This window comes from Lampetra planeri, unplaced genomic scaffold, assembly GCF_965212315.1.
Source record: "Lampetra planeri unplaced genomic scaffold, kcLamPlan1.2.h2 scaffold_1117, whole genome shotgun sequence".
Classification (NCBI taxonomy): Eukaryota; Metazoa; Chordata; class Hyperoartia; order Petromyzontiformes; family Petromyzontidae; genus Lampetra; species Lampetra planeri.
Window position 1 is genome coordinate 4,142 of NW_027613828.1, and position 20,528 is coordinate 24,669.

Here is a 20,528-nt window from a genome sequence, read left to right on the forward strand (position 1 = left end):
TAGTACTGGTAGTAGCAGTAGTAATTGTTGTAGTAGTAGTAGTAGTACTAGTACTACTAGTAGTAGTGTGAATAGCAGTAGTAGTACTGGTAGTAGCAGTAGTAATTGTTGTAGTAGTAGTACTAGTAGTCATAGTAGTAGTAGTAATAGCAGTTGTAGTAGTAGTAATAGCAGTATAGTAGTATTACTAATAGTAATCCCAAATGTGCTGAAGTTTTGCACCCAGTCAGATCTCTGCAGGAAGATGTTCCGAGCATCAAATTATGATGATCTGTGGATGCTGACTGTGTTGTTGTGATATAAACACGAGTACATTTCTTTCTGCTGTCAGCTCTGTTAAACACAAACACACACTTGAATAAACGTGACGCACATGACACACACACACACACACAAAAGCTGCATGTGATGAGCGACATTTGCTCCAACTGTTTCCTGTTACCTTCACCCAGCTGGGGGTTCCCAATGCAAATCTGACCTGCTGACCTGTCCTGACCTGTCCTATCATTTCCTGTCCTGTCCTGTCCTGTCCTGTCCTGTCCTGTCCTGTCCTACTCTGACCTGTCCTGTCCTGTCCTGTCCTGTCCTACTCTGACCTGTCCTGTCCTGTCCTGTCCTGTCCTGTCCTGTCCTGACCTGTCCTGTCCTACTCTGACCTGTCTGTCCTGACCTGTCCTGTCCTGTCCTGTCCTACTCTGACCTGTCTGTCCTGTCCTGACCTGTCCTGTCCTGTCCTGTCCTACTCTGACCTGTCTGTCCTGTCTGTCCTGACCTGTCCTGTCCTGTCCTGTCCTGTCCTGTCTCCATGCCCCTGGCTGTCCTGTGACAGTCCACACAGAGACTGGTCATGCAAGATGTCCTCCTGAAAGACAGGGGGCGCTGTCCGCCCACAGCCATCAGTCTCTGTGTGCCTCTGTCCCCTGCTCCGCCCAGCTTTGGCTCCGTTAACCCTCTTCTCTTCTCCCCTCCTCTCTCGTGGCACCAGGCGCGGCTCCCCTCCTGTTCATCCACCCTAAGCATTGCTGAGGTACTCCTGCATGTGTTCTACAGTGTCATCACGGCCGACATCGTAGCGTCCTCCCCCTTTGTCTCTCCAACCAGTCATCACTCCCCATGATTTTCTAAACTCCCCCTGTCCCCCCATCCTGCCTGCTGCACTCCTGCTCACCCCCACAACCGAGCTACCCACGATCCTTTTTTTGTTCCTCTCTGTGTTGGTGCGTGGATGTGGTCTTGTTGTGTTTCTGTTGCGGGTACTTCACCTAACCCCGGCCTTGTTTCCGTTCTCATACATCCTCTAAAAAACGAACCTCCATCACTTGGCATATTCCTCCACTACGTTTCAACCTCACAAGTGAAGTTGAAAGATGTTTGAATTATGTATCTGAATGAAAGGAATATTGCTTGAGCAAACAAAGTGTGTTTCTCCCTTCCTGTCTACACACCTCTGTTCATCAAGAGGGTGTTTGTCACACACACATGCACACACAGACACACTCCAAAGCTTTGTGGAAGCTCTGTTACTCCTGTCACGCCCAATAACTCTGATCTGAACATGACAAACACGACCTCTCCGCAAATGCCTCGAATAGTCACCACCAATCACGCAGTCGTGAAATGATTCTGCCTATTTTAAACAGAAAGCAGTTTTAGTTTTTAGCAGTATTTTTGGACTGTGTCATCAGCGCAGCGATGATCACGGCAACGCTCCTCAGGGATGTGACCTGAAATCAGAAAACTCACTATGAACACGTTAAAGTAATTAGGTTTACAGGACGGTGTCCCGTTCCGAGTATTTTCTTGAAACACTGGAACATTGTAGTCCATGTGAACATAGTAATAGTGTTCCCAGGAAATTCACTGAAAGCAGTTTCTGTACAGAATGGACTAATATATATGTGACGCAGAGTAATTCAGACAACAAAGTTCAGAGGTGTGTTTTTATTTCAGAATAACATGTAAAGTGTCTGGGGATTTTAATTTATAAGCTGCACTTTTATTTATTATTATGTACTTAATAGTGAATAGTGAACTTAATAGTAATAGTGACGTCATTGCTGTTATCTTAGAAATATCTACGCTATTTATAGATACTGTGTATGTACAAAAAATACCCAGGCCGATACAGTATATTTCTATTTTGATCTTAAATATTACATGTTGTCAGATAGAGCTTTGGGTTCGGACCAGGGGTCAAACACTCACAGGGGCTCACGACCTCCGTTTCCACACATACACGTACAGTGATCTGAGGTGTCAGATGGCACCAGGAGTGGAACTGGTTCCGTTCTTCATCCATTCTCGACTTTCTTTTGGAGTTAGTGGCTGTGTTTCAGAGGCTTGTTGATACATCCTGTTTATTTTTTATTTCTATATTTTGTCCAATTTTGACCAATGTGTGTCAGGTTAGTACTGGCTGGGATGTGTGTGGTGTGCGTGTTTGTGTGTGTGCGTGTGTGTGTGTGTGTGTGTGTGTGTGTGTGTGTGTGTGTGTGTGTGCGCTTTGGCTTTGTTGAAAATGAGCAGTGCTACGAACTGATATTTGATGGATAAAGCCATATGCGGATGTGCCTGCCTTTTACCTGCATGTGTGTGTGTGTGCGTGCGTGCGTGCGTGCGTGCGCGTGCGTGCATGCGTGTGTGCATGTAGCATGAAGATGAGTGACTATCCTGTGGCTTCCCCCAGGCCTCACGGAGAGAATTCAGGGCTCACCTGGATGAGGTCATCACGCTCAAGTCAAGGTACTCTAACCTTGGACCAGGTAAACCCGCTAACCTTCTACCAACGTCTTATCTACCGGCATGCAGGCCACTGGCATCCCACATCACCTGACGCACGCTCGCGACACACACTGACGTTCACATCCACACGCAGGGAGGCGCCGCAGTTTATTGCCATTTGCTGACACTGGAAAAAAAATAAACCTTTACGTTGGCTCATGCTACGGCTGTAGGGGGCGCTATGAGAAATGTACAAATCTCGAAAGTTGTGAGCAAATCGGTTTTGATAGTGCTGCAGGGCTCACAGAACTCACCTACACCTGGTGTAAACGTGTAATGGAAGTATATTTGATGTTCTGTGTGACAATGATGAATACTGGACACAGGTGAAACCAGGTTTAAGTGGGTTCACAAACAACACACACAAGGGGAGGTGTGTATGTGTCATTCAGAGCAGGTAGCCTGGTCATACACATGGCAGTTATCAGGCAACAACAACAACAACAGCAACAAAAAATCACTCGAGCTGAAAGTTGCTCTAAAAAATTGTCGCGTGTATGACCACCTTCACTGCTCAGCGACGCTCCTCCCCTTTGCTTCTCTTCTCAAGATGTCCTCACCAGCACAATTTTCTTCCACCCTTCTTCATTCATCAACCCATCTGGTTGTTTGAACGACGTCCAGCGCTGCTCAAGTGTTTTGTCTTCGGTGGTGCGAGCACATCTGCCCTGTGCGTACCTGCGTCGAGCATGTGTGTTTATGTGTCAGGTGGCGAAGGGCACAGAGACCCTGTGGAGTCACACGCCTCCTCCCTGCTGCTGTCACCACCCCCACCCCCCCCAGCAGGCGCTTGCATTCACCCCCCCCCCCACCGGGGAGGGCGACTTTGCTGGATTGCCACAGCAGCCCTCTACCGCTCTGTCGCCATCACTCCAGCGTTTTGTCCCGTCCCTCTCCCGCTCCTTTCCTCCGGGGGCAAGGTGAAATGAACGAGCCTCGCCGCCCTGTCACAGCCCTCTTCTGCTCACGGCCAACGGATAAATCTTCCCTTTTTTGCATAATTTGTCTGACAGCTCCTTTGCTTTTGTGCTGAGCTCAGCACCATTGCGATTGCATCCCATCATTTCCTGGAGTGTCTCCTCAGTCAGCTGGTTATTGGCCACATCGATTGGTATCCCCGGGCGGTTATGCAGCCCCTGTGCCACGTGTCTCATTGACCTGGCTCAACTGCTCTTTGCATCCATAACTGACGGGCTCTCAAAACCTTTTGGAAATGAATATTAAAACTTTACTGGAGCCCATTATTACGTTTTTTTTTTTTAACTGCACAGCGGGCTGACTCACCTCTGTCGCCGCCTCCTGCTTCATTGCCCATTGATCTTCCTGGCAGATTTCCATGACAACCAGATTTCAGGATGTTTCCGCAGGGGCGATAAGTAGAGTGATTAGGGTTTCTGGCATGGAGGCTGATGCTTCTTTATTTTTGTGTGTGTGTCTGCATACCGCTGCAGCGCATTAAACGCCAGAGAAGAGCAATGTCAGACCCAACTCTTATAGAGCACACCCCCCCCCACACACACACACACACACACACACACAGGTTCAACAAGAATCAGTGGTTCTATTCTGTAACTTTTGATTGATATTTTGTCGTCACTAATGGAGTTTCTACAATGTTCGATCTGTCTTCATCTTTGTGTGAACGGCGTGTGCATGTTACATTTGCATCCCTCATTTGAGTCCATCTCTTCTGTCACTTGGTCTCTCACCAGTATTGATGGCCTCAGGGTAGAATAGACACGGATGTTTGACAGTCTGCTTCTCGTGCTCCCCCCCACTCCCCACCCCCACCACCACACACACACACACACACACACAAACACACCCCTCCACCCCCCCATCCGACATCCAACATCCTACATTCGGTTTCCGGCCCTCTTCACCTCCTCCTAATACTGTATCATTTCCACTATGTTCACCCCCCCCCGCGCCCCCACACCAATTTGCTGTGGTATTCTTCTTTGCCACCCCCGTCAGTCTCAGTGTCATCACACCACACTACATCAAGTGTTTCTAGCTGTGTTGTAGTTCTTGGTGACTGTTCAGCTGCAGTATAGACGACTGACACATTGTGTGTGTGTGTGTGTGTGTGTGTGTGAGTGAGTTCTCAGAGGTTTGTGTTTGAATAGGTCAGAACTTTCAGTCAGTGAGATCCTGATGAATTGTCTTTGCGCTACTTGTGCCATGTTTGAAATGTGTCTTCTGTTCTTTTTGACCCAGGCACACCTTGTATGAGAATGTCCTAGCTGTCGCTCGTTAGTTTTCATATGTGCTTTCGTTTGTCTGCAAGTTGGATCTGTGTTTTTCTTTAGCTGCACTTAGCTCCCGTCACACACCCACCCCCTACCCCACCCCCACCACCACCTTTGCGTTTTCTTGCTGTCTACGTGCCATTAATCATCACTTCAACAAATTCAGCCGTGTAAAGTCGACTTAACAGGGGATAAACAAAGGAGACGTGCAGATAACAAAGGGTTAAATTCACACAAAACATTTGTCTTTGTGCCTTTGTCTTCAGATCTGCTGATGAAATAGTGGAGTTAAACACAGTAAAAGCAGTAAAAGGGCTGTTTCTTTACCTGCTAGGTTAAGCGTTGCTCGTTTGAATAAAAGACACGTCAGCATCTCTTCACACACTTGCTTGTTACCGCGGTGATAAGGCAGCTGTGACTGCAGAAGGTCAGAATCCACCATCCTAGGTAGCCACAGACACTTAGACACACAAAAACGTGACAACAGTCACGTTCCGGTCTGGTTGTTGTCATTGTGAGACTGGATCAGCACACGTCACAGCTTGGAATGTAAAAGCGAGCGGTGTCGTCACTCGGTACATGAGAACATGGATTTCATGTTCTCATGTACCTGAACATCCCTCCAAATAAAAAAAACTAGAACTAGAAGCCTCAATGAAAATGATTTTTGCCAGGTAGAGGTACTTTTAGAACATTCCTGCTATGAATCAAAATCATCTGAGTAAAAATGAATTAACCTTTGTAGAGATGTTATGAGCTTATTATCAGTAGGAGTTGGATGCAGTTCATGCTCACGACTCTTTTTACTCTCTCTCACTTCTTTTTCTTTTTTTACCTATTCCTCTTCCTCCCACGTCCACATCCATCCCTGTGCCCCCACCCCACCCCACCCCCTCGCCCCCTTCCTGCTAGGGTTGCCTGTTGTCATGGTCATGGATGCCAGTCAGTCTCTGCGTCTGTCTGTCCGTGCGTTTGTCTGTCTGACTTGTCTCTGTGTCTGTAGCGTTGTGGTTGTCGGGACAGATGCACTGATGCCTGTGATTCGATGCTTTATCTCCACTAGCTCCAGTGTAGGTTGGAGGGGCTTAAAGATGATCGCAGGAGGACCTTCAGCTCTCGAGTAACTATCCCGCCCCTACCCCTCCCCTCTGCCCTCCCCTCACCCACCTCCGAGGAGCGCGCAAAACAAACGCCCTGCTCTGTCTCCCCCTACTTCTCTCTCTCTCTCTCTCTCTATCTGTCTGTCTGTTGTCCTGTTCCTGCCACAAGTCTCTCAAATCTGTCCGTTGTCCACTTTCCTTGCTCCGTTTTGCTGTTTTTTTCCTGTCCAGTCTCTCTGTCTCTCTCTCTCTCTCCCTCTCTACATCTCCCATGTACTTTTCTGTCTCTCTCTGTTTTCTGTTTCTGTCTCTCCGGTTAACATGCTCTGCTTTCAGTAGCTCTGTCTGGTGTGCTGGATGTCTGTTACGTAGATGTCATCAGGCCGCTCCAGTGGTCTTTATTGTTTTGTTTTCTTCTGTTTTCTTCTTTCTGCTGTGTCTCGGCTCTGTAGTTTAGTGACGTCTGTCTAGTCCGTGCTTCCTCTTTTTGTTTCTTTCTTTACGGGCTGTGGGACCACATCACGCTGATCCTCATCCCTCCACCTTCTATCTAGTCTTTTTCTATGGCTCTGTCTATCCATCCCTTCTCCTACATCCTCCCACCCACACACCCACACCCCCACCAGCTCCCATCACCCTCACACCCTTTCACCTTGGCTGTTTGGTGCCCAGTGGTGTCGCAGTAGCTTAGTTATGACGGCAGTGGAGGAGGGGAGGAGAGAAAGTGTCGGGTGGGTGCTTAGCGAGACCTTCACCTTCACCACAGGTTCTCCACATGCCCGACTCACAATTGTCGATACGTGCAAAACAAATCAACAGTCAAGTGTATTTCTTGTGCAGTACCGTTAAATATGAAGATTTAGTCCTTCCTAAAAGCATCCTCACACTGTAACACAGCGTCTTCATGTGGGCCTTGGGTGAAACTCTTCCACCATCACACCATCCGTTCACCGTACACCAGTGACGTTCAGTGGGACCACTGATATCCGGGCCCCCTTTTGCCAACTGATTGTTTTCTGTTGGACATGTGCTGCCTTACAGAGGAGGGTGTGCATGTAAAATAAAACTTAATGTCCTAATTCCACACTACATGCCGATTGTAATCAGACTTTTATTATCTTATCCAGAGTTTCAGATTTCTAAAGTGTTCAGAGCATGATGGGTCTGTTGACATGCAACTTCAGTTATTCTCTCGATACAAGTTTAGATTTCTCAAATGTTTTTTGTCTTAAAGAACAAATTCGACTCTGTGTGTGCGTGCGTGCGTGGGTATGTATGTATGTGGGATGGATGTGTGTCAAGGGGAGGACAAGGGTGAGTCCATCGCAGTCAGGCAGAACAGGTCAGGAGGTCAATCCGGGCAACACGGGCCGGGTGTCACCAGAAGCTGTTGACGAAGAAGGAACTGCTCAGTGGGGGAAGCCGGAAGCAGCTGCACCTCGGGGAGTCAGGGAAGGAGCCCGAGGGTATGAACATTCGGTCAGTTATCCTGAGCAGACATGGCCAACTGCGAAGAAACACTCTCAAAGGCCCTCAAGGTTTAGTTCAGGGAAAATAACCCCTTAGAGCCTTCTTAAGGGCAGCTTCTCTAAAAAAAAGGGCTCTCTGGGGGGGTGCTCTCTGAGTACCCCACCCCGCCCCCCAAAAAAAGCATACTGAGGTTCATTGGTCGCTGTAAATCGCCCGTAGGTGTGTGGTCGTCTGTCCTTCACGTGGCCCTGTGATGAGCTGGCGACTTGTGTACGCTGCTGTCGGCGCGTTGATAGCTGGGATCGGCTCCAGCAGGACGGTGAGCCCTAATCGGAGTAAAGGGGAGAAGATGAATGAATGGATGAATGAAAACGAGCTAAACAGGGTTAGCGGTCATTTACAAATGGACAAATATTGTCATAGCGTTGACTGAGTTTGCGTGTCAAAATCTCCAAAATGTCCTCTGAGCTCTGATGATGAACTCGTAAATAATTATGGAAAACATGAGTTTTCTTTTTGCGTGATGTTCTAGTTGTGAAAACTACATGAATTTCTGTACAAGTGTAAGTAGTCTGGAATGGACACGTGGTACATGTGGAAGCGCAGTCATGACATAAACAGCAGCCAAATGTCCCGACATACTTGAATAACATCCGCAGCACCACTTGAATTTGTTCTCAGTAGTCCCAAGGAAACCTGCCCTGCTCTCCTCCCCACCTTTTTATCTTTTTTTTTTTTTTTACATCACAAGTAGTTGAGCGCTAGTGCAGCTACCACGCAGCATCAGCGATTTCCAGAGAAATCTTACCATCCTGCGCCACATCTGAGCAGCCACGATCTCCCACTACATTTGATGTTACACCGTAGCACAGTTACTACACTTGTTCTGACCCTGTGATACAATAATGTCACTCTGTATGTTGTTGCCTTTGTCCTCATGCTCCTCTTGGCGCTTTAGTCGGACAGTGTCACGTGCTCATGCATTTATCAGTGTGAACGTCACCCGTGATACGATGGTGTGGAGCACAGTGGGTGATGGTAATGATAAGGCAGGAGATGCAGCCATCTCCCAACAGCAGGACAAAGTGCACGGTGTATCGTGACACGGCATTTCTGACTGTTGTGCAAACACGTTCTCATCTCAAGTGTGTCAAAAGATCAGCGCGGTTGATCTCAAATTACCACTACCTCTGCTCTCTCCTCCCACCCACGTCCTCCGTCTCCCCCACCCCCAATCCACCACCACCAATCACTCCACACATCTGTAGGTGCAGTCACGATGCAGCAGCAAAGAAAATATCCTCAGATCAAGTGAGTACTAAGTTTCTGATTCAGGAGCTCTGTCTCTTCTCTGAGTGTCTTACTTGTCACCACAGGTGCGCTCCAGCACACAGAAATAGACTCTGAAAATGTGCATCTGATATGACGCGTGCACGGATGGGGTGTTTGTTACATGCTCTGTTATGTTTCGCATGTCCTGTGCATGTGATGTTTTGCCAGAGGATGATAAGCCTCATGTTAAGCATCGGAATATGCTGTGGAAGACGTAAGTTTAAAGGAGAGAAATTGGGTCAAGGGAAATCAAAGCACAGTGCCTGTTCTTCACTGTGAGGCAGAGAGAGGAGGAGAGAGAGAGAACAGATTACACATTAGTTACACCTGGCTTTGTTCCTTTTACCTTTGGAATTATTATATAATTAGATCAACATGGCTGCCATCAAGCACCTTTATCATCCAGCTGGTTTCACAGCCTCTGTAAACAGACTTTTTTTTTAAACAATCCCTCCTCCTGGTGTGTAAAACGTGTTACATGTGCAACCACCAAAAAAAAAAAATTCACGTTAATCCTGTTGTCTTGGTGACATTGGTGTGCAGACAGATGACTAATGTTTATTTTTACATACATGATGCATAAAGAGAAAACAGCATCTCGTGTCTTGGAGTTTGACTGCCACCGGTATTTGAACTCTGTTAACTTCACAAACACATTCTATCCTTACGATCTAATGTATACTTTTTACTTGGATATTACTCCAAATCATCAAGTGATTTTGTCCAGGGGGTGGGGGGTGACAGACGACACAGGATGTACCCTGATGTTCACTGATTGACAGCTGGGATCGGCTTCCGCCAAAAAAACGGGACCTGTAACCGGAGCAAGCGTGAGACGACAAACAAACAAATTAATTTGAAAAGATTGGCATCAAAAGTTATACCGGTGTCGCCGAAAGCTGATTTGTACTTTAAATACCGGGGGAGAATATGCAAAATATTTCATTTTGACAAGATGCACGTATACAACCAGTCAGGTTCTGCTGAGAATGAAGTGGAGCGTGACGACAGATAGATTGATTGTTGATTTCAGGCCCAGGATGATGTGGACTGAGTTTATCGTCAGTGTCTGTGATGTCACACACGCTCCCAGGTCACAGTGCAGTGGACATCACCAAGGTGGCCCGGAGGCACCGCATGTCCCCCTTCCCCCTCACCTCCATGGACAAGGCCTTCATCACTGTGCTGGAGATGACCGCCGTCCTGGGCACTGAGATCATCAACTACAGAGGTAAACGCACACACACACACACACACACACACACACACACAGTCTCAGTACATTGATGATTGCAAAAAACCAGAATGTCTTTGTGTCTGTCGCATTTTTTTCTTTTTGGTACATTACATTGGCCCTCATTCACGGGACATTGTAGCAGTCGTTCAAAGAAGAGAGAAAGAGACAAAAATAAATGAAAAGGAGAGTGAACGTCCCAATGCATTCATGCTTTGTAACGTTTACATTTTTGAGAATGCATTGATTGACTGCACTTGACAAGTGCAGTTTGAATAAGCTGTCACGTTGGAATGAAAATGGTTGTGGAAACACACAGCAGGGAAAGGACTGGGGGCAGCGATCGCCTTCGGAGCACAGCTTCTATTCTCAGGGATGGCGAAAGCAACACTCTTACTTCCCCCACGTGTGAAGTAGTGTTTAGTGTTTCGAGCAGAGGAAAAGGAGCAGCAGGATTTGCAGGAGCTAAGCTGGGAGGAGGACAGGGGGGTGAGAAGACAGGGAGGAGGAGGGATGGGAGATGAAATATTTAGACAGACAGCATCTGGAGCAGGTCCCCAACTGGATTAAGAGCGGTGTGTGTGTGTGTGTGTGTGTGTGTGTGTGCGTGCGTGATGCCGTGTTGATGGGTGGCTGAAGGATGTGTCATCTTCGTCGCCTGACGTGTGTTTGAAAGGCGCCGTGCACAGTAACAATACTGGTAATAATGATAAATAGTACAATAAATAGTAGTAATATTAGTACAGAAACTAATTGTGACTGTTGACAACATGTGTGACCACTGTCATCCTCAGGCTGGAATCCTGTTTTGTGAGAATAAACATTTTCACAGGTTCATGCGGGGCAGAGCTGACGTGCACTGACAATATTTTCTTATGGGAGAACCTCGAAATTATGTTCCACACACAATCTCCTCTGAATGTTTTACGACAAGTAATCATTGTCCCTCGCTTTCATGGGCTTTAAATGACCCCCCTGAAACCTGCGGATATTGCGTCCAATCAAACACGCATGCACACACACACACACACACACAAACACAAACACACACATCACCACTGCGCTGTTTTACAAGTGAAGTTTGAATAAGCTGTCAGGTTGGAATGAAAATGGTTGTGGAAACACACAGATGAGACGGGACATCCGTCTTCTCTCCAGCAGCCTGTGACTGACTAGTAACTGCTGATGTGTGTGTGTGTGTGTGTCATGTATGTTTTTCTCCTTCGACTCACTGGTATCGAAGCTTAGATCTTTAATAACACCCACATGATCGCAGCATAAAGGCGCAGCAGAAAAATGCTATAAATAGAGGCACAGCAGCTTAAGGTATTTTAGTGGCAGGATTTTTCTCCCCCGCCCACTCTCCCCGTCTTTTTTCCGTCTGTTTCTTTTTTCTTTCTTTCCCTCACTCTCTCTGAGCTGCTATTGTTTCTGTGTGGCTTCTTGTGAAGACTCTTTCCACTCTTTCATGAATATCTCTTACGTGATTTATTTTTATGTTCTGACTAGTGTGAAGTTTTAATTTCAGCTGAAGCAAGCACTGTGTGTGTGTGTGTGTGTGTGTGTGTGTGTGTGTGTGTGTGTGTGTGTGTGTGTGTGTGTGTGTGTGTGTGTGCTGGTCAGGTAATGAGTCATGTGCTCAGATCCTGATGCGCTGTGTCACACTTTCTCTCACATTGCACACACACACACACACACACACACACACACACACACCTCCGGCACATATGTCTCTCTGTATCTTCATCCGAATCAGATGCACTGTCACTCTCAACCTCTCAGCCTCTCTTCATTCGTTCCAGCTGTCCCCCCTCCTGCCACCGCTCGTCCCAGCTTCCTCTGCTCTACTCGCACACACACATGCTCTTCTTCTTCGTCTCCTGCAGATGGGATGGGTCGAGTCCTCGCTCAGGACGTTTATGCCAAAGACAACCTGCCACCCTTCCCTGCATCTGTCAAGGATGGTTATGCTGTGAGAGGTGAGCGCTGGCAGAGGATGTCAAATATTTGTCTCTCTTGCTGCCTGTTCGTCAAACAGTGTGGTCATTTCTGTGGTGAATGTGAAGCAGGGGTCATGTCCACATTGAGATGGAACCATAATTGTTTTCAAGAGGTTTTCTGTAAACATGGAATCGTCTCAAAAGATGTGTGCGTCCACACAAAGCCAGTGAAAATGCCATAGTATATCTCCCCCAGTGAGTGGCGCTGTAACGCTGCCACAGAAATGATTGTATTCATCGTCCAGACGATAAAAGTCTTTCAGGGACACAGTGATTCCAAACAGCTTGGGCACCTCTACGTCAACGTGGTCAAGGGTCCTTGAGGAGGCTCCAGCAAAAAAGGACAACGTTCATTTCATGTTGTTACATTCACAAGTAACACTGTTTCATGCATATTGTACTAAAACACCTCAAAGCAGTAATCCAGGGACAAAAGCTTACGAGGGTCCGAGGTGTCATCTGTTTCAGGGTCTTTGCCATGACAAGGTTTGAGAACCAACTACTAGAATGTATCAATGTATTATGTATTAATTGACCTTTTAAATGATTTATCTGTGGGATTATTTAGTGGAACGGCTATGGAGAAACACAAAACATCTCAGCTACTTCAAGATGACACCTGCAAAGTCCAGGCAACTTATTATGACATCCACTGTTTTTCTCCTCCAAAGCAGCTGAGGGACGAACCGGGCCAGTGGGTCTTTCCTCCCTCATACATGACCTAACTGTCCTAGTTAGAGAAGAGGAGGGCACTGGGGCAGAGGAGAACTGCCTGAGGAGCAGTGAGACTCTTCTAGCGGGCGGTGCCGTTCGGAACATAGAAGAAGCTTCTTGGAGATAACAGACGAGAGAAAGCTCTGGAGCCGCTGTGAGTTAGTTTAAAGGGATGGATGTCGGGGTTTATATCCCCCTAAGGCTGCTGAGCAAAACATGGTCGTGTTCTCATGGAGGAGGTGGAGGAGGTGGAGGAGGTGGACATCGGTGGGTTGGGATGCGGGGCGGCAATGCGGGGTGTGTTAACCTTTAGCGTTCAGCGGCAGCTTGTTGGCTCCAGGCAGCTTTAAAACATGTTTTTTACGTCCGTGGTGTTAAATGGAGCAGGAACACACAGAAAACCACCGGTCTCACCCGTTTTATGTGTCTTTCCTGAGGGACGTTGAAAGGATGAATGTGCAGAGACTTTGAAGGAGTTGATAACCTCGCTCTTACTTCATCGCCCGTGTATGTGACTTTTCTCACTTTTCTCTGATATTTCTGATTTAAACATTACGCGTATGAACAGCGGTTGATGAGTTTGGAGACAGTGTCCTGGAAGACGAGGCAGCTTGCTGGGAAGGACAAAGCATCTCCGATGGTGGTTTTCTTGTTGTATTTTAGGGTTTTGCGGAAGAACATGTCACGTTAGTTTGATAAAAGAGCAGCATTTAGTCCTTTTTTTCAGTTTTAAACCCAGAAACGTTTGCCTCATGTTAAACTGAATCTTGTTTTCACCTTCGAAACAAGCATCACTCTTTGTCTTTAGTCTGTGAAGGTCTATCAAACGTTTCCCTTTGCTCATGGACCACCACCAATAATAGTATAAGTGACCAGAAGGTTTGCAGCCATCATGGTTTGGCACCAGAGAACGTTACAGATACAGATAAATAGATTAAACCAGTAGTACATACAGTTGGTAACAAAACTCTAATTAGTTAGTACTCTCAACCAAAGTAGACTAAGTAAAAATGAAGACAAAAGGATTTTCATGCATGAAATATTCTGTCTCTGTAGTTTAAAAAAAATATTGAATTGAAAAAGTCCAAGCGTAAAAGTTTCCCTCTTGTTGCTGCCCTTCCTGTTCTTTCCATAGCCCACGGAAACGCAGTGACTCAACTAAATTACGCTCTCCTACACACACACACACACACACACACACATACACACGTGGAATAAATTGACTATTAAATCTTTCTTTTATTTTAGCTGCTGACGGCCCAGGCGACCGCTTCATCATCGGAGAGTCCCAAGCTGGAGAGCAGGTCGGCGCCCACATAGACACACACACACACACACACACACACACACACACACGCACACGGATAGTTAATCTCACACCCACACCGTTTACATATGAAAATGAAATACTTGCGCTCAAGCACTTCACGTTTGCTCAGGTCTGTGTCTGTTTTGCTGCAAACCTGGAGCACACGTCTCTACGGAGCTGATCACGTTTATTAACTAAACTGTTTTGCTAAAAGGAGCGACACGGTGGAACAGTGGTTAACACGGTCACCTCACAGCGAGGAGGTCGCTGGTCTGGGCTGGTTCTGTGAGAGGTTTGCATGCTCTCCCCATGTCTGCTTGGGTTCTCTCCAGGTACTCCAGCTTCCTCTCACTTCCAAAAGCATGCTCAGGTTTATTGGCTACACTAAATTGCCCGTGGGTGTGAATGTGAGTGTGAATGGTCATCTGCCGACCCGTCCAGGGTGTACTCTGCTGTCCGCCCGTTGACAGCTGGGATCAGCTCCGGCACAGCTGACCCGTAACCGGAGCAACAGGAGAAGCTGTCCTCCATGTTGTGGGATTCAAGTCCATTTTGTAGTTTCTATTTATTATAGTCAGCCACATAGAGAAATACCTGCATGTGTATTTAGAACGCTAAATATATGTCATCGTTCATGAAAAAAAAAACAAAAAAAGGAGTTGCATTGCACCTGTCACCTGTGTTCTGATCCCTCTGTGATGCGCCACAGGAAGTTGTTGCTCAGATTCCTCACGTAGACTCACTGTTCAAAGTTTTTTATTCGCTCCTCAACTCCTGCTGTGTATATCCTGTGTGTACTATTTTGCTGTTCACTTACTGTGACAATTCAATTTACAGTATTAGATAGATAGATGTCTTATGTTTTAGTATTTCTGATTTCTTTTGCACTTCTCTGTGTCTCCGTGCAGCCCACCCACACAGTGATGCCTGGCCAGGTGATGCGGGTGACGACGGGCGCCCCTATCCCGTGCGGGGCGGACGCTGTTGTCCAGGTGGAAGATACCGAGCTGCTCCGTGAGTCTGAAGATGTAAGTCCTCCATCCCAATGAACCAGACAGCATCGCTGTGCCTCCGTTTTCTTTCCACGATGGTCGTCTTACGTTTCACTGCGGGAGCTGGACAGAATCCGCTGTGCTCTTAACACTAACACATAAAAGCAGGCTGTGGTGAAGAGGTAAGACCGACAAAGAAACATCATCAAGTCATCGTACAAGAGTCTACACCGTATGTGAAGATGGACAAAGCAAACATTCTACTTTTTGTTCCATTACATTTCAAATATGGAGGAGTTAGTTTATCTGTTTGTTTTTTACACCCGATCCACGTAGACAGTATCAAGGTTCCGCTCCAGAAAGAAGGTTTAGTAAAATTCAGAGTTTCTTCATCCTGAAATGACGGAAAGTTACTGATTGTTCCAATTGCTTTCATGTGAACTAACTTAAATCAAACCAAATGGGTTTTTTTTTTGACAATTCTGCCTAAAATCAGGATTAATAAACTCAGGGTTCTTATGAAACCTTCGTTCTGTGACAGGCACCCGGTCGCTGTGCTGAGCCTGAACCTGGTTTTGTCTTTCAGGGCACAGAGGAGCTGGAAGTACGGATTCTCGTCCAGGCTCGTCCGGGGCAGGACATCAGGTCCGACAGTTGTTGTGTTTCTTCTCAAAGATCCTTTTTGATCATTCTGACATTTACTTTGTGCTCCAAGTAGCCTTTTTTTTCTCAGTGTAATTTGGTTATATGCAAAGTGCGATGACTAATATGACATTTATACTTCAACTAAGTACAACTTCACGTTCCAGCTCAGACCACAAAGCGTCTCTCCTGACCTCCTGCTGTCCCCTCACAGGCCCATCGGCCACGACATCAAGCGTGGCGAGTGTGTGCTGGCCAAAGGAACCCACATGGGGCCCTCTGAGATCGGCCTCCTTGCCACCGTGGGGGTCACGGAGGTGGAGGTCCAGAAGTTCCCTGTGGTGGCTGTCATGTCAACAGGAAACGAGGTAGAGGACGAAGGAGCGTTGTGTATTTTTACAATGAAGAAGACTGGTTCCTGTTCTCAGTTAAATTACCAAACAGGGTAGGTGAGGGTGTTAAACATACCTTCCCTCCCATTCGAAGGATTGATCACCCCCCAGCCCCTGGTTTTGGCATTTCTTTGTCTTCTTATCAAATCGAATACCAGAGAGTCCAAGGTGTGTGATGATGTGATGGCAGAGCAGCAGAGGGAGAAGTGAAATCATATTTATAGTTGAACAAATGTGTACCCGACATGGAGCCATTCAGGTGAAACTGTATTTTTATGACGTTTGACCCCGCCCACCTGCTGAACTCATTCACTGATTCACTGTGTGTCCCAAAGAAATGACGATATGAGTAAGAGGTGCTTGTTATATTTGCGTTCTGCTCTGTAGCTGCTGAACCCAGAAGATGACCTCCATCCAGGGAAGATCAGGGACAGCAATCGCTCCACCCTGCTGGCCACTATCCAGGAACACGGCTACCCCACTATCAACCTGGGAATAGTGGGAGACAAGTACATCTTCACATCTCTTCTCTCATATTTTAACCAGTATTGGCCTCGTCTCAATTTACGTCCTTTGTCCTAAACCTATCAGTCAGTTTTTGCGTCCTCCTCCATTATTGAACCCTGTGAGCTGGCGTTCATCTCTGTTTGTGCCCCACAGCCCCGATGACCTTCTCAACGCTCTGAATGAAGGCATCAGCCGTGCTGATGTCATCATCACCTCAGGAGGCGTGTCCATGGGAGAGAAGGTGCGTCGCAGCAAAAAAAAAAAAAAAAGTGCACAAACTTACTCAGGCCATTGTGTTTTGCTGACACCTTGTGGTTCAGCAGAGGTATAACATGTTTGTGAAACATTTTAATCCTTGTACATCGAGGGTACAGCTAATTTTACTTATATCAATACACACATCTCTGTTCTGGGTTGGTTAGAATTTCTGATTCTGATTGTGAAAATATATTCACAGCGTTGCATATTCATTGATCATATAATTGCACTGTGTGTGTTGTTTCCTCCAGGACTATCTGAAGCAGGTGCTGGATATTGACCTTCACGCTCAGATCCATTTCGGTCGTGTTTTCATGAAACCAGGGTGAGAAAACAACTCTGCTTTATCAGCATGGAACAGCGTTCGTCACAGACAATTGAAAGGGAACGGCCGAGGCGATGCTGTTGAATGTCAGATGGATATGAAAAGCAGTGTTTCGTGAAATGGGCCGATTAACAGGAGAGACGAGGACCGGAGAAAGTGAAATGAGTTCAAACAGCTGTTTTGTCTTTTTTTCAGTCTCCCGACAACGTTTGCCACATTGGACATTGATGGTGCTCGCAAACTTATCTTTGCCCTCCCAGGTAGTGTGTGAAGTTGAGAGAAAGAGACATTTTTCTGTTTTTTTCTCAAGCGGTGTCACTCATGTTGTTCTCTCCTCCTCGCTGTCCCCCGTCTGTCTGTGCGCCCGTCTGTCCTAGGAAACCCCGTGTCTGCCGTTGTCACGTGTAATCTTTTTGTCATCCCTGCCTTGAGGAAGATGCAGGGTATTTTGGACCCTAGGCCTACGATCATCAAAGCGAGGGTATGCCGCCCCCCTGGCAGACGGTTATCACGACTTATCGTATCTGTGGTCACAGAAAGAATCGCTCTCCTCTGTTTTGTGCCACTTCTCTTTGATGGCGCATGTTGGTCCAAACTGTGTTGTTATACAGGTAAAACGGTTGAAATTAGTCCTTTGGCTTCAAGATTCAGATTAAATTCTGCAAATACTTTTAATGACAATTGTAGATTGGCTGCGTATTGCAACACTCGTGATATATAAAACTATCTTCATCGTCCCCTCCATGCAGATAAATGACAGCCACGCTGTGCTGCGACTTGGCAGCCTAACCAGTCTCCACACTGACCTGAACGCCTGCTCATGAATATTCACTATTTGACCACAATATCGTACAAATGCAGCAGATGCGGCCCGCGTGCCCAACTGCCGTCATCGAGTAAGAGGTCTGGTCCCCTGCCATCACAGCGGCTGTCCAGAGGGCTCTGCTCCGTCATTTGCTGTAATAAAGCTGTTAAAAAACCAACTCTAATGTATTACTGCCACTTAGCAGTGGGACTGATGGCCTGAAAGCACAGATGCAGGAAGATAACTTCCTTCAGCAGATGGCATCACATCCAGCTCTAATGCTATTCTGGAACAATCTTCATGTTAGCCAGCTGCTCTGACTTTATAGAGGTTGTATTCTTGGAACATTTTTGTGCCAGAACACACAAATTTCATTCAAATTCATTTAATAGTCAGATTTCTATTTTTCTTCCTGTTGATGATTAATATTTTGGGAGGTGTGACTTCTGTGCTTGTCTAATCTGCATTCGCTGGTCTGCTCTCTGCCAGTCATTTCCCACACACTTGGACCAAAGATGAAACTATCACCGCGCTCAAACTGACTCCGTGTGTTTTCCTGCAGTTGTCTTGTGACGTGAAGTTGGACCCTCGCCCTGAATACCACCGCTGCATCCTGACATGGCATCACCAGGAGCCTCTGCCGTGGGCACAAAGCACAGGTACGACTCGTGCCAAACAGTCTGCTCAAACAACGGACGGCGCTTCACACCAGCCACGTGTCGGGTGTCTGCCTCTGACTGATCGTTGTCTGAGCTGGTTTGTCATTCCTTGTCTGACAACACGTCCACCCTAAAGGACTCAGTATTTTTCATTTATACACATTTGGGATGATTTTATATAGCGAAAGAAAAACATTCTGACTCTTATAGTTTAGTTTTGTCTGAACTGACATGAAGGTAGGTAAGATTGAACCACTTAAAAGAAAAGAATCTATTTGATGGGATTTATTTTGTAATTTGTGTTCAAAATCAGTATTGAGGTGTAATTATAGGGGGGGTCTGAATTAACACACATTCTTTTGAGTGTCAAAGCCAGGTTATCGCTGCAGCACAACAGCATCTTGTTTGCGTGTTGACACTGCAGGGATGAATTCTGTGGATGGTTTTACATCTGTGGAAGGGGATCACAGCCTAATTAGAAGTCACTGAGTTTGTGTGAATGTGATTAAGACGGGGCAGCGTGCAGGACTGTCAGCGGCAAACCGCGGCAGGACAACATCTTCTGCTGACTCACTGATGCCTCAGAGCGCCTTATTTTGTTGTGAACAGACACGTATACGTAAACATCCATGGCTCTGACAGATGTAAAGGAAGCAGGGAAATAGCAGCGTCATGTCAGACGCCTACTGCAACTTGGATTGTGCAGTAGCTGCTCTTCCAATTTGGGAAAAACGAACTCTGCAGTCTTCATTTGAGTGGTTTTATATGTCAGAGTACAAAACACTTCATTTTAGGGGGTCAAATATGATTGGAGATAGACTGACACACACACACACTCTCACACACACACACACACATTGATTCCAGTTTTCTTTTGCCGTGGTTTACAGCTCTAATCTGCCCCCCTTCCCTTTGCAGGAAACCAGGTGAGCAGCAGACTGATGAGTATGCGCAGTGCTAATGGGCTCCTGATGCTACCTCCGAAAACAGAGCAATACGTGGAGCTGCACAAGGGCGAGGTGGTTGACGTCATGGTCATCGGCCGGCTATGATGTCATCAAAGGGGGACGGAGAGTTGCCGTCGTTTAGCGAGGGTCGGAATGGTGGTTCACGGTGCATGTCCACATATCATTGACTATTCTGTAATATGCAACGGCACAGCTAGTTTTTATTGATTTGGATAACGTTGAGGTATAGTCAACATCTTGATCACAACCTAGATACATATGAAGAGATTCATTTAAAAAGATTATAGTATTTCAAACAAAGAAAATATAACTTTTAATGAAAAAAATCTAATTATAAAAAGAGATTTATTCTGTAATATATTATGATTATTCTGATTATTATTATTATCATTATTCTTCTTATTATCATTATTATATTAAGGCAACTTTGTTCCTTTCATTGCAATTGCTTTGTGTGTTCAATGCTAGACCTTATCTATAGCAGTAGCATTTAATAGACAGCTGTAGGTGCCTGCAGGACAAAAAAAAAAGATAATTATTATTTTCTCATCTTTAGTGGAAAAAAAATCGGTTTTTTGAAATGAAGAAAACATTGAGGAAGACTCCAGATTTCCCCACGGTGCTCAACTAAGATGAAGTGTGTGTGCGTGCGTGTGTGTGTGTGTGCGCGTGCGTGCGTGTTTGGGGGGCGGGTGGGCGGTAAGGGGCTCATCAAGGCCACTTCCTCTTTTGAGCGCCCATCAAGGTGACACTTCTGTTTTTTCTCTCATTAGTATGCATCATAATGG

General features: G+C 46.3%; 1 protein-coding gene across 1 annotated transcript; it reads left to right on the forward strand.

Annotated features, from left to right (window-relative positions):
- Nucleotides 1-829: 829 nt before the first annotated feature.
- Nucleotides 830-19,824, forward strand: LOC144738667 (gephyrin-like; the record flags this gene model as incomplete). The annotated part of the gene is given in 18 exon segments (XM_078621659.1): nucleotides 830-1,027; nucleotides 2,687-2,749; nucleotides 2,751-2,762; nucleotides 6,097-6,153; nucleotides 8,872-8,914; nucleotides 10,029-10,166; nucleotides 12,056-12,148; nucleotides 14,132-14,187; nucleotides 15,101-15,220; nucleotides 15,771-15,829; nucleotides 16,041-16,194; nucleotides 16,606-16,727; nucleotides 16,879-16,966; nucleotides 17,235-17,308; nucleotides 17,504-17,568; nucleotides 17,686-17,789; nucleotides 18,676-18,772; nucleotides 19,691-19,824. Coding segments are annotated over 18 exon segments (1,677 nt in total), but the record flags the coding sequence as incomplete, so codon positions are not given.
- Nucleotides 19,825-20,528: the final 704 nt, after the last annotated feature.